Genomic DNA, 15,122 nt, shown 5'->3' with positions numbered 1-15,122 from the left:
GTGACCTGGCTGAAGTCGGACGCTTAACCGACTGCGCCACCCAGGCGCCCCCAAACATCTGCTTTCTACACAAGTGCAACAAGCACAACAGACTTTAATCTTCTTCTGCTGGGATGTTTAAGCACAAACCCACTGCTAGATAGGTGGAATGGGGTGGTCCCCTGACTCTTCTCAGTTAGAGTTCTCCATCTGGACATCTAAGGTCACTCATGCCTACCTTCCTGCCTAACAAACTATTTTGCCCTTTACTATGTAAACTCTTTGCTTTTACTTATAGTTGCTGTTGTTAGACTGTTGGTAATATTTTTAGAAGGCCACAAAAAATTTATTAAAAATTATAGAACTCTTTTTCTGGAAGGAGATTTATGTACAGTTTGAGACGTACTGCTCCATATTATATTGCATTTTATATGAATAGCATAGTAGATACACAAAAAAAGAGCACTGGTCCAGGAGTTCAGAGTTAGAAGTTTAAATTTCAGTCTGTTACTAATTCAATCACTGGGGGTAATTTTGATACTTAATATTCATCTTAACACAGGCATATTTGCAGGTATTGTGTTAATACAGATCACTGATGGGGCGTCTCGGTCTCTTAGTTGGTTAAGTATCCAACTATGGCTCAGGTCATGATCTCACAGTTCATGGGTTCGAGTCCCGCATCTGGATCTCTGCTGTCAGCACAGAGCCCACTTCAGATGATGTGTCCCTATCTCTTTCTCTGCTCTTCCCTTCCCATGTGCGTGCTTTCTTTCTCTATTTCCCAGAAATAAGTAAACATTAAAAACAACAAAACAGAGCATTGATTAAAACTGACACTAGTAGATATCCAAAGACCAAAGCACTGGAAAGCTGTAAAGTGCGTAGAACTTTAGCTGTGTAAAGCAGAGAGGAAATCAGAGAGAGAGGGTATAGTGCAAAGAGCTGTATTTATGAGATCAAGATACCTAGATTCCAGGTAGGCTTTGCTATCAATTAGTTTTTTGACCCTAGAGAAAGCACTTCAGATGTTGGGGTCATACCATTTTGAACAGGTAGTACACACTAAAACAGTTATATGTATGTAAAACACAACAGATATGTAAATCATACATTTCAGTTGTAATTAAGAAACCTGTCTTGTGCCTAATCTGTGATTATACTTGGTGATGAAAATGTTAACTAGCTTAATCTGCCTTGTTACAGAGAATGTATCAGGGGATTTCTTTGATTACTTCAAACATAGTGCCCTGTTGAAGCTGCTTGTGAAAGTACTGTGTCTAGAAGTGAGTTGGTCATAGCTATAGAATTTCATTTGTGAGAACTTTAGGTGTTGCAACTTAGTATGTATATGGAGTGTTCTAATCCAAGGGGTGATAGACCACATAGGGAATGTTTTCTCTGTATAAAATAGTTGGACTGGATGTTCTGTTAATGTAGCCACATACAGCTGGTCTTTGGGAAATGTATAGTCCACTTACTGTTTGGTTCAGAATTTTGCAAATCCCAGGCCATTGAACTAAGAGAGTAGTCAGCTGACTCTGAATATGCTGAGAATGTTGGTATATATGTATGTGTGCGCTGCTGATTAATAATCTGATACTTGGTCAGTTTGAAGGAGGGTTAATTAGTAGTTTGGCTCTTCTGTACTTCTAAAAAGACAATGAATGGCTACAAAAAGCAGGTAAACCTATCCTTGGATTATAAGCTCAGAGTTTGGAAGGAGGGCATCTTCATGTGGATGGACTGTGTAGTTTTTATTTTTATGTAGAAGAATCTTTTTTAAATTTATTTTATTTAAAACTTTTTTTTTTAATGTTTATTTTTGAGAGAGGAGAGACAGAGCGTGAGCAGGGGAGGGGCAGAGAGAGGGAGAAACAGAATCTGAAGTAGGCTCTAGGCTCTGAGCTTTCAGCACAGAGCCTGACTTGGGGCTCGAACTCAATTGTCAGATCATGACGTGAACTGAAGTAGGATGCTTAACTGACTGAGCCACCCAGGCTCCCCAGAATCTTTTTTTTTTTTAAATGTTTATCTGTTTATAATAGAGCTCACGTGCACACAGTGAAGGGGCCGAAAGAGAGGGTGAGAGATTACCAAGCAGGGTCCACCCTGTCAGCACAGAGCCTGACAAGGGTCTTGAACCCATGAACCATGAGATTACGAACTGACCTGAAACCAAGATACTTAACTGACTAAGCCACCCAAGTGCCCCTAGAAGAATCTTAAAATTAATATTAAGTGCCATTTTGGGGTCCCTTTAACTATTTCCTTATAATTTTGATAGCTTATGGAAGTGACGGGGAAAAATCAGGATGAGTGCATAGTGGCTCTACATGACTGTAATGGAGATGTGAACAAAGCTATCAATATATTGCTGGAAGGGAATTCAGACACGGTAAGTATTACTAATTATTATTAATTGTTTTGCAGTGCCAAGATTTGTCTCCAAATCCATATTGCATTTTGAACTTCACCTTTTTGGGGGTGGGGGTGGAGAAGGTTATGGGTTCCATTCCATATTTGTTTTAAGACCAGAAAGAACACTAACCTGAAATGACTGTTTTTGTTATATATGGTTTCTTCATGAAGTTGTAGAATCTGAAGACTCGAAAGAGAACTTGGTCATCTACTCCAGCCTTACACAGTTTCCAAATTCTCTGGGCCTGTGGACATTTTCACCACCTGAAAAACTTCTCTTGGCTTCACTGCTCATGTTTCTTCATCTCAGTCGTCACCTCTTACTACTTCTTATATCTCTAGACTAACAGAAAACCAGGATTTGCTGGTATATCTATTTGCTTATGTGTGAATATTCTACAGACAAATTTTGACAGATAGATAAAATAAGGAAAAAACAAAGTGTGGTTTTTTTTTTTTGTTGTTGTTGTTTTTTGTTGTTGTTGTTTAGTAAAGTTTGAGGATGTGTAAGCACACTAAACCTCATCCCTTTTATTTTAGGAAGGATATAACTAAAGCCACAGTAGGCAGTTGTTAGCCCTAATCTTTTGATTTCTACATGGAGATTGCACAATATTTCATTTGTATTTGGAATTGAAACCATTTCAGAGCAGATTAAAACAAATAATGATGCACCTTAAAAGGGGTATAAAAATGCAACCAGAAATGCCTTCCTTGTCCAAGTTTAGTCAGGTTCTCATTTTTAAGGATAGGCTATATAAAAATGAACTGTTTGAAAGTAAAACATGTTATCTTTAATATAAAATAAGAAGAATGAGTTTTTTGTAATTATAAAAATCAGATAATTGGGAAAATATTTCACTATTTGAGTATAGCAATATCTGTGAGTAAAATTCCATTCAAGATAACACTAGTCAACATGATGAGCTACCAAATATGTCAGTTTGTTGGGAAAATACATCATGTTAAGTGATGAAATAAAATTTTGAATAGTTTTTGTTTGCTGACACTTAGGCCTATGTTTTCTAGGGAGTGTGTTTACCACATTGGTAATGGTTGCAGTGTAGAATGCTCTCTGTTAATTTCCTTTCCTCTTTTTTTTTTAATGTTTATTTTGAGAGACCACGTGAGTGGGGCAAGGGGGGGGTGGGAGAGAGAGAGAGAGAGAATGAGAATGAGAATGAGAATCCCAAGCAGGCTCCCATCTGTCAGCACAGAGCCCAACGGGGGACTCAGTCCTATGAACTGTGAGATAAAGACCTGGGCTGAAATGTAGATTGAGATGCTCAACCATCTGAGCCATGCCGGTGCCCCATCTCTATTATTTTCAAAATGAGCTGAAGGGCTAAACTGTCCTCCTATTTACATATTTAAAAAATTACTCTGAATAAAGGTAATATTTCCAAATTGTTAATTGGAGGGCCTTTTTCTTTTTTACGGTACAGGTAGTCCAGTAGACTACTTTGTGTTGCCTTTCCATTAGCTCCAGCAGACTTTATTCCTTTTCTGTGGTAGTTGGGTGAATTTTTAAATCTTAAATGTCCAGTTCTCTGTTTTAGTTAGTTTTACTTCCTCTGCTCATTTGGCACTGAACCCAAAGGAGTTAGTACTGGGGTGAATGATAAAGAATATATCTTTGGTTATCTTGAACCTGAAAATCATGAAGTGGGGTCAGATCTGGTTTGCTTTCTTCACATATCAGAAAATAGCAAAATTAGGGCCTGAATACAGACACAAAAGGTCTATGCTTGTTGAGAGATGAGAAGGCTGTTGAGAGAAGAGGCAGAGGGAAAGTCCTTTTGAAACCCTGGTTTGTTTAGGATCATGCTGTGGTACATCTTTTCTTTGATAGTAGAACCTACCTACCTGGTTGCTGTCTGCAGCAGCCATGGCTAACCAGCTGTAAGGAATATCTTCCCCTGACTGGGGTAGAATTTATTGGACTGGGGTGCTAGACAGTGTAAAACACTGTAGGGTTGGTAGGAGCAAGAACATTTAAAATAAACCACTAAAGGCCGCCTGGGTGGCTCAGTCGGTTAAGTTTCTGACTTTGGCTCAGGTCATGATCTCGTGGTTCATGAGCCCCGCCTCGGGCTCTGTGCTGACAGCTGGAGCCTGGAGCCTGCTTCAGATTCTGTGTCTCCCTCTCTCTCCTGCTTGTGCTCTCTCTCTTTCTCTCAAAAATGAATAAACATTAAAAATTTTTTAAAATCATGAATGCAAACAAATCTAATTGTCCTATTGGCTAACCTTATTTTGGGCCAGGATCTTCTGAATCCAAATTTTTTCTCTGAAAAAAATGTTAAGTGGAAATGTCCATGCTTTTCTTAAGGAAGAGTGTCTTTCTCACGGAAGAGTAGCTGTTGCAAAAGAAAACATTAAACATGATCATAAGTACTAAACCTTTCGTTTCATTATAATGCTATTTTGAGTGACAGAATATTTTTGAAATAATCAGTCTTTTGCATTAATGTATTTTTCTTTTCCACGTAATTTGTTTGTTGTGTAGTTCCTGGCAAATAGGAGGTGGGAGAGTGAATTTTAATTAGCTGGCCTGGGAAGTTGCTTTTCTGATTTGTAAATGTGTCTGGGAGGGCCATCCCTCTTAGAGTTTCTTCAGACCTATTCTACAAGTAGTGGCAAAATACAGATAACAAAGGTTGTCAGAAGTTCTGTTGAAATCTTTTATAATCATTTGGTTCGTGTTGAAAGCTTGTGTGCATGCTCATGGACTGTTGTGTCAAATGAGAGATATTCTTTTTAGCATTTACGGTGGTGTTAGGTCAGTTGCCCCTTAAGTTTGCTTTCCTTACTTTGCCTCACAAATAAGTTCTTGTCAGTCTCTGTAGAGTTCACAAGCCAAGACTTCCTTATGGGTATCCTTTGCTGAATGAAATGGGCTCAGATGTTTTTCTCAAATGTTTTATATACAAAGTATGCCCCTTTATAATGATTGAGTACCTTTAGGTCTGGCCATGTAAAGACATTATAAATTGTATACATATGCAACTTGTGCTGACTCTACTGTGTATAATTTTCTAGGACCTCTGTAATTTACTTTTTCTCTTGTTAACCTAAGAGGACAGGATTCTACCTTATATGTGTGTGTGTATATATATATATATATATATATATATATATAAGTATCTTGTTTATTCATATTAGCAAACATAATAAATTGAGTTTGTACAATGCAGAATTATTTTCTGGAATAAATAAGCTTTATTGTTTACTTAAAAAAGCAATGCAGAATAAGAAATTAAATCAGATTAATGCCCTCATTTAAATAACTGTTCCTAACTTTCTTCAGTATATGCATGGGCTTCCATTTGAACAAAAAATGTAATCCTATTTTATACAGTTTGTTGGATAGCTGGCTACACTTGTGTCATGGATCTCTTTCTGTGTACACCTGGATAACTCTTTAAGTGGCTACATTAAGTGGCTACTCTTTAAGTGGCTTCCCTTTATAGATGTTCTAGGGTAGATAGTCTCTTAAGCTAGATATTTGTGGCCCCCCCCCCCCCCCCGCCATTTTGTACTGTTGCATATAAATGTTTGCACAATTAAAAAATTATTTCCCGTGAATAAAGGCCTGGAACTAAATTTGCTGGGTCAAAAGCTGTGAACTAATTAAAGTTTGAGTATTATTCCCAGATAGACTTGCAGGAAGGTTAAAATAGCTGCATACTCATCAGAAGTAAATATACCTGATTATTATCACGCTGAAATTGTTGTTGATTTTTAAAAATATTTATCAAAGCTTAAATGCAGAAAATTACTTGTTTTAATATGTATTTTTTCCATATCCAGTGATTTTATATTTAAGTATACATAGGTTCAGCAGAGGTTTCTAAATGTTAGAAAAATTCCTTCTAAAAAAAAGGTTTTAATTCTGGCCTCCACCATTTTGGAAATAATTCACCTCTATGTTTCTTTAATTTTAGTTGATTAATTTCTAGTGCTTTTGTTTATTTGGATATACATTGTTAGTAATTTCCTTTTATTGCTAAGTTTTTTTTAGGCTTAATAAAGTTATGCTCTTATTGTGGGATTGAATCACTTCAAATCTCTTGAGAATGAGTTAAATAATGACAAAGTAAATAGAAACAAATGGGCCAGTTTTGGGATTTCTCAGTAAAATACCTTTATTGATATCCTAATACTCACTTTCACAAGAACATAGCGTTCTTTTCTCAGTGATTTACATATATATGATTGATTTGATTTCTGTACTATTGTTTTTTTTTATTATTTAAAAAATTTTTTTTAACGTTTATTTATTTTTGAGACAGAGCATGAACGGGGGAGGGTCAGAGAGAGAGGGAGACACAGAATCTGAAACAGGCTCCGGGCTCTGAGCTGTCAGAACAGAGCCCGACGCGGGGCTCGAACTCACAGACTGTGAGATCATGACCCGAGCTGAAGTCGGACGCTCAACCGACTAAGCCACCCAGGCGCCCCTGATTTCTGTACTATTAGAGGAGAGGCAGAGAAGGGAAGTTATATAAATAATTTGACTTCTCATTAGAACAGGTCTTTGAAGTTGAACTTTTGGGTAGTTTACTTTTTTTTAATGTTTAATTATTTTTGAGAGAGTGCACATGCGCACACAGTTGCAAGTGGGGGAGGGGCAGAAAGACAGACTGGCTCTGAAGCAGGCTCGGGCTCCACACTATCTTTGGGTACTTTGGGGGAAAAAAAAAATTTTTTTTTTTTTTTTTTTTTTTTTTTTGGCCTACCATTAAATTTTTTTAGATGGTCATTTTGGTTAACTGAATAGAGCAAGTTGTTTTTCTGAGATTTTATCGAGTATTTAAAAGTAATTTTGTATTCTTTGAGCAAATCCATTTATTAATAGGTTTAAGGCTTACTGATAAAGGTGAGGATGGCATTGTGTGGGAAATTGGGGAAACATCAGTTACTTTAGTCTTAAATCACAGGTAAAAGCCTTAAAGCACAGGAAAAGGCTCTGTGGGGGGACAACACACAGTATGTTAATTCAGCTAGTTGCTGTCATATATAGCATAAATATATATATATGTATATGTGTGTGTGTGTGTGTATGTATATATATATATATATATACATATATATATATATACACACACACTTATATGCTGTATATAGCAATAGGAGCCTAGCAAGAGGTTTGTTGTCTTTATCATCAGAGGATAAGATTTAAAATGTTAGGCAAGTGAGTTGCAAGGCATGGGTAATTAGGTCTGAAAAATACATGTGCATACCCTTAATGAGTGTATACACTTTGAACGACAACTCTGACCATTCTTATCTTTGGTAGACTTCATGGGAGACTGTAGGGGGGAAGAAGAAGAATTTTGGAAAAGAAAGTTCAGAGAACAAAGAGAATAGAGAGAAGAGAAATGAGAGAGAAATAAATCGTGGACGTGGAAATAACAACCGGAAAGGAAGAGGTGGCAATCGTGGGAGAGAGTGTAAGTACATTTCTTCTCAGTTTTTCATTATGAAAATTTTTATGCACACCGTAAAGCTGAAAGTGATCCAGTGAATGCCCATAATTCTAGTTCCTCAATGCAGTGTTTATTATTATAGTTAACACTTAATGAGCTACAACTAAGTAGTTCATTAGAATTTTAACTGATGCAATTCCATGTTAGCCCTTAACCTGAGCTGTAGGTAATTGTGTTGTCTCTTAAGACTGCTTTCTGTTATGTATCAATTGAACCCTTTATTTATTTATTTTTTTTAATGTTTATTTAAGAGAGAGAGAAAATCCCAAGCCGGCTCAGTGCAGAGCCTGACTTGGGGCTCAAACTCAGAAAATGTGAGATCATGACCTGAGCTGAAATCAAGAGTCGGGCACTTAACCAACTGAACCACCCAGGCGCCCCAGGTGTACCTTCTCATTTTAAACTAGGTTTTTCATTCCCTGATAGATGATGCTGTTTATTCTTCCCACTTAACACACACTCATATAAGCAAGGGTTTGATAAAAAGTTTGTCAAATAGGAAAGATTTTCACTGTTCTTTCATTTGATCCAGAGTTTGTAATTATTTACCCATAACAACACTACCTGCTGTGCAGCCATACCAAAATAGCTGAATTTTGAGTGAATAAAAGGTAAATACTTAATATTATCATCTTAGAGACGTTTGCTAGTTTATTTACTCCACAGATGTTTACCTACAATGTGGCAGGTACTCTAATAGGCATAGGGCAATGAATAAAACAAATTTTTGCTCTCCTAAAACTTGTAATGTAGGTGGAGTGAGAAGTAACATGTTTTGCAGGAATATTGCATTTTAATGATGTTATATGTGGAAATTATGGGGAAGAACAAAGGCATCAAGATCGGGATTTGAGGGAGGTATTTGGCAAATTTATTTATTTTATTTTTTTTAAGTTTATTTATTTAGAGAGAAAGAGAAAACGAGCAGGGGAGGGACAGAGAGAATTCCAGGTGGGATCTGTGGTGAAGCACAAATGTGAGGCTCTCGAACCCATGAACTGTGAGATCATGACCTGAGCCAGACCACCTAGGTGCCTCAGGGAGTTGTTTGGCAAATTTAAATGGAGTAGCCAAAAAAGGCACTTGGGACAACACCAATGACTCATGGGAAAAGAGATGAGAGGAAGCTGTGCCAGTACTGCTCATGAAATTTCTGTATTCTATACAGTCATTAATGCCAATAAAGGGATGAGGAGAAGACAAGACCATGTTGACATATTCTGGATAACATCCTAAGAAAACCGGTCTGCAACGTAATTTTTCTAGCAACTCAGTATTTCTTTGGTATTGCTGTTTCACTATTCTGTGACTTTCTAGGCTTTGAACATAAACAGTGGGCCAATGTTGGTGTGTTATGTAGCTGGATAAGCATTTTTTTGAAGCAAACTTGCTTTAGGGGAGGGCCAAGTTCAACTAGAACAAAGAAAAAGTGGTACATCATTTTAATTTCCCAACAGAATTTTCAGTTATGAATTTACAAGATGTGTTGTCATCAGTCTTTAAAAAAAATTTCTTTTCAATGTTTAATTTGAGAGAAAGCACGAATGGGGAAGGGGTAGAGAGAGAGGGAGAGCGAGAATCCCAAGCACACAGAGTCTGACGTGAGGATCTTATGAACCTTGAGATCATGACCTGAGCCGAAAGCAAGAATCAGGCGCTTAACTGAGCCACCCAGGTGCCCCACTGTCTGCAGTTTTTGATCCACTTTTATTTGGTTTTGTTTTTTCCTGTTTTCTGATCCATTTGGTGAAACTCTTTTGTCCTTGCCTTTGATAATTCATACGTACGATTATATACAAGAGGTGCTCTTTTCTTCCATAGTTAGAGGCGAAGAGAATGGAATTGATTGCAGTCAAGGGGACAAGCATTCAGACCGTGGCAAGCGAACCCGTGGCAGAGGTAAGACAGAATAACAGGGAAGGAGATGGTTGTGTTCGGAAGAAGGATCAAGCTATTGGTATACTTACTTCTCCACTAAGGCATGGCAGTGTACTCTGAAAGAATGGTTGATCTTGTGTAGTTTTTTGATTTGTTTACTGATGGCTATGAATGAATTGTTTGAATTCATGTAATTTTGAGGAAATTTTGTGGTTGTTTTCAAATAAGCCAAGAAAGCCCTTTAAATGAATAATATAAAACTTGAAGTTCTTTTTTTTTTTTTTTTTTTTTATTAAATTTTTTTTTTCAACGTTTATTTATTTTGGGGACAGAGAGAGACAGAGCATGAACGGGGGAGGGGCAGAGAGAGAGGGAGACACAGAATCGGAAACAGGCTCCAGGCTCTGAGCCATCAGCCCAGAGCCTGACGCGGGGCTCGAACTCACGGACCGCGAGATCGTGACCTGGCTGAAGTCGGACGCTTAACCGACTGCGCCACCCAGGCGCCCCTAAAACTTGAAGTTCTGATCAAAAAATTACAAATTCTTCTATGTTGGACTTGAACAGATGTGTTTTACTCATATGATACTGGTTTTATTTAATTTTTTTTTCAGTTTATTTATATTGAGAGAGTGAGTGAGCTCAAGAGAGAGAGAAGGGGAGGGGCAGAGAAAGGATCCCAAGCAGGCTCCCTGCTGCCAGTGGAGAGCCTGACAGGCTCTGTCTTGACGTGGGGCCCAGTCTCATGAACTGTGAGATCATAACCTGAGCTGAAATCAAGAGTCAGGTTCTCAATCGACTGAGTCACTCAGGCACCCTATGTTAGTGATCATTTCTCAACATTCATTAATCTAGCATGTCATTAAGCCACTTTAATAACATAATTTCTATTCTTTAGAGATGTGACTGAATTTTCCCAGGGTTCTAAAATCAAGATCCACAGTGTAATATGCCGATGTTACTTTGGTTCAGTGGATGACCTCCCAGAATTGACATTTTGCTTGATCCATTTTTTAATTGTGGTTTTTTTTTTTTTTAATGCTTATTTTTGAGAGAGAAAGCATGAGTGAGGGAGGAGCAGAGAGGGAAACACAGAATCCAAAGCAGGCTCCAAGGCTCTGAACTGTCATTGCAGAGCCTGACACGAGGCTCTAACTCAAGGACTGTGAGACCTGAGCTGAAATCGACTGAGCCACCCAGGTGCCCCTATTCTTTTTTTTTCTTTTCTTTTATGTTTGTTTTTGAGAGAGAGAGCGCGAGCGAGCCCGGGGGAGGGGCAGAGAGAGAGGGAGACAGAGAATCTTAAGCAGGATCTGGGTTCTGAGCTGTCATCACAGAGCCCCATATGGGGCTTGAACCCATGAACCATGAGATCATGGCTTGAGCCGAAGTCAAATGCTTAACCAACTAAGCCACCCAGGTACCTCTTGTTTTTCTTTAAGCTTTTATTTTTACATAATCTCTACACCCAACATGGATCTCAAACTCTCAACTCCTAGTCAAGAGTTACAGGTCTGCCACCTGGCCAGATGCCACTGTTTGATACATTGTTACATGCAGTTGTGACTGTTCTCCGTATAAACACTGTGTATTGACAGAATTTTTGATCATTAGTGTTATTAAGCACAAAAATAATGTAGACACTATATATCCTACCACCAACTACCTTGGCTGTTCATTAAACTGTCACTCACTAAAATACTATATAGGCCAAAGGTAAATGATATCCAGAGATCAGAGAAGGGCAAAACTGTGTACTGATTTGCCAGGCACAGTCAAAATAAGATTGGAATTATCTAACAGATTTTAATTATAATTCCCTTTTCTAGCCTTTTAAAATTATGATCAATTTCGGAAGTGCCTGGCTGGCTCAGTTAGTGGAGTGCGTGACTCTTGATCTCAAGATTGTCAGTTTGAGCCCCGTGTTGGGTATAGAGATTACTTAAAAATAAAATCTTTATAAAATAAAACAAAATTATGATCAATTTCAAACTTAGACAAAAGTGGAGAGAGTAGTTAAATGAACCATATGTATACTCCCTCTTAGTCAACAATAACTAAAGATTTTTGTCCATATTGGCTTTATATGTCTCTTTCCTACCTTGTCTGCAGAGATTTTTAAGTCATAGTAAACTTTTGGTATCATCTAATAGTCTGATTTTTTACAAAATTTTATGAGTATTTAAAAAATTTTGGGGCGCCTGGGTGGCTCAGTTGGTTAAGCATCCAACTTTGGCTGAGGTCATGATCTCGCGGTTTGTGAGTTCGAGCCCCACGTCGGACTCTGTGCTGACAGCTTGCTCAGAGCCTGGAGCCTGCTCCGGATTCTGTCTGCCTTTCTCTCTGCCCCTGCCCTGCTCACACTCTGTCTCTGTCTCTCTCAAAAATAAATAAACATTAAAAAAAATTTTTTTTTAAATGTCTTTTCACAGTTGATTTCTTTGAGGCAGGATTGAAACAAGGTTTATACATTGCATGTTCTTTTTAATCTAGAATATTTTTCTTCCTAACATCTCTGTACCATCTCTTTTTTCTCTTTACCATTGATTTGCTATCAGAACTCTGTCATTTGTCCTTTTAGGATGTCATGTTTCACATCATACAGAAAGAATGCTAAGCAAGCACTGGGCTGTCAGCGCAGAGCCCAGTGTAGGGCTTGATCTCACAAATCATGAGGTCATGACCTGAGGTGAAACTGAGAGTTGGACTCTTAACCGACTGAGCCACCCAGATGCTCCTATTAAAAGGAGCATTAATAAACATTAAAATTTATTTTTGAGAGAGGGCATGAACATAAATGCACAAGAAAATCAGTGGGGGAGAGTCAGAGAGCGTAAGAGAGGGAATATTCCAAGCTAGCTCTGTGCTGACAGCTCAAGAGCCCCATGCAGGGCTTGATTCCGTGAACTGTGAGATCATGACCTGAGCTGAAATCAAGAGTTGGTTGCCCAATCGACTGAGCTACCCAGGCAACCCTATTTAATTTTTTTTATTAGAGAGAGAGAGAGAGAGAGAGAGAGAGCGAGCGCGCGCGCGTGAACTGGGTAGAGGGGCAGAGGGAAAGAGAGAATCTTAAGCAGTCTCCATGCTCATTGCAGAGCCTGACTTGGTGCTTGGTCCTGTGACCCTGGGATCATGACCTGAGCCAAAATCAAGAGTGAGTTACCTAAGCTCTCTGAAAGATTTTATTTTGTAAGTAATCTCTCTATGCATTTGGGAATTCAAAATGGAGTTTGAATTCACAGCCCAGAGATCAAGAACCACACACTCTATGGACTGAGCCAGCTAGGCGCCCCAGTACCTAATCCTTTTTAAGAAAGGATGTAAAGGGGCACCTGGGTGGCTCAGTTGGTTGAGCGTCCGACTTCAGCTCCGGTAATGATCTCGCAGTCTGTGAATTCAAGCCCCACGTCAGGCCCTGTGCTGACAGCTCGGAGCCTGGAGCCTGCTTCAGATTTTGTGTCTCCCTCTCTCTCTGCCCTGCCCCTGCTCATGCTCTGTCTCTCTTACTTTCAAAAATGAATAAATGTTAAAAAAAAAAATCTTTAAAAAAAAAAAAAGGATGTAAAGTGGGAGTGAGGGATTCAGATTGACCTTCTATAAATCAAATTGGACTTAATTTTTTCTTATTATTTACTTTTGAGAGGGAGAGAGAGCATAGGCAGGAGAGTGGCAGAGAGAGAGAGGGAGACACATAATCCAAAGCAGTCTCCACAGGCCCTGAGCTGTCAGTACAAACCTAGGAGCTGTGAAATCATGACCTGTGCTGAAGCCGGATGCTTAACTGACTGAGCCACCCACGTGCCCCTATAAATCAGATTAGACTTAAAAGAAATCAGCCTACCATATACACCACGTGTAAACGTGAGTTAAAATTTGTATATCGTAACACCTATATTTAAACATATTTAAGCAAGTTCTTGGAATGGTAGTGGTCTGTGTCTGGAGATTTCTTTCAACTGCTTTGACTCCCACATCCAGCACATGGCAAGAGGGGGAAAACGCTTAGTACCCTATATACACAAAAACACAATTATTTTGCTTAGTGAATATTAGTACAGTTTGATAGTTAATTGTGGTGCAATTGTCACTTCAGTAATTAAGGGATAAATGTCTTTTGTTTTATGTAACCCAGAAATTCACTTGTAAGTCATTTAATATCTTAATTTACTTTCTTATGGTCTGTTTAATTAGTCTTTTAAAACCATTCATTCTTCTGTCGTTTTGCAGTTATTTTTGGTTTGTTGTGTAGTATGCAGATTTTAGAGTGTGTACTTAGGGGCACTTTCATGGCTAAATCTGTTGTGTCCAGCTCTTGATTTCTGCTCAGGTCATGATCTCGTGGCTTTAGCCCCACGTTGGGCTCTACCCTGCTTGGGATTCTGTCTCTCTTCTTTCTCTGCCCCTTCCCCTGCTCATACTCACTATCTTTCTCAAAATAAATAAATAAACTTTACAAAATACAGTGTATACTTAAAAACAAGTATAAGCTGTATAGCGTGTACTTAAAAACAGTTCTTTACGGTCTCCATTGCCTTTTTTTCTTTCTTTTTTTTTTAATGTTTATTTTTGAGAGAGAGAGCACAAGCAGGGGAGGGGCAGAGAGAGAGGGAGACACATAATCCAAAGGAGGTTCCAGGCTCTGAGCTGTCAGCACAGAGTCCAATGCGGGGCTTGAACTCACGAACTGCAAGATCATGACCTGAGCCGAAGTCAGAAACTTAACTGGCTGAGTCACCCAGGCACCCCGTCTTTTTTTTTTTTTTTTTTTTAATTTATTTTTGAGAGAGTGTGTGTGCAAGCAGGGGAGGGGCAGAGAGAGAGGGGGACCAGAAGATCTGAAGCAGGCTCTGCGATGGCGGCAGAGACCCGATGTGTAGGCTTGAACTCATAAGCCACAAGATCATGACCTGACCTGATGTTGGATGCTCAACCGATGTTGGATGCTCAACTGACTGAGCCACCCAGCGCCCCTGCATTTATTTTTTGATTTCGACAGTACTTGTGAGCTCCTCTTGCTGACTTCACATTGACTCCCGCTCAGCATACTAATCTACATTTGTGACTAAATTTGCTAAAATTTCAAAGTGCTAATAAAACTTGTCTTATTTATTGCTTTATCTGTATAGTATTGGCTTAAAAAATATTGTGAAACAGCATGGATTCAATATGGTAACCTATAATTTCTGGGATACCTTATGTTAAGAATTTGACCCAAATGTCCATCAATGGATGAATGGATAAAGAATATGTGGTATATATATACAATGGAGTATTACTCAGCAATCAAAAAGAATGAAATCTTGCCATTTGCAACTATGTGGATGGAATTGTAGGGTATTATGCCAAGTG

The 15,122-nt window shown here is 38.6% G+C and overlaps 1 protein-coding gene across 6 annotated transcripts in view; it reads left to right on the top strand.

The window, feature by feature from the left end:
- The window catches only part of UBAP2 (ubiquitin associated protein 2), a 111,261-nt gene that overhangs the window by 36,927 nt on the left and 59,212 nt on the right, over nt 1–15,122 (top strand). For all 6 annotated transcript variants that reach the window (XM_040481481.1, XM_040481480.1, XM_040481479.1 and 3 more), the window contains 3 exons: nt 2,267–2,377; nt 7,703–7,856; nt 9,714–9,791. In XM_040481481.1, the coding sequence (XP_040337415.1) occupies nt 2,267–2,377; nt 7,703–7,856; nt 9,714–9,791 (343 nt within the window). The remainder of the gene's footprint in view (nt 1–2,266; nt 2,378–7,702; nt 7,857–9,713; nt 9,792–15,122) is intronic.

The sequence above is a fragment of the Herpailurus yagouaroundi genome, unplaced genomic scaffold (genome assembly GCF_014898765.1).
Source record: "Herpailurus yagouaroundi ecotype Mexico unplaced genomic scaffold, PumYag 160, whole genome shotgun sequence".
Lineage (NCBI taxonomy): Eukaryota > Metazoa > Chordata > Mammalia > Carnivora > Felidae > Herpailurus > Herpailurus yagouaroundi.
This window is presented reverse-complemented; position numbering and strand designations above follow the sequence as displayed.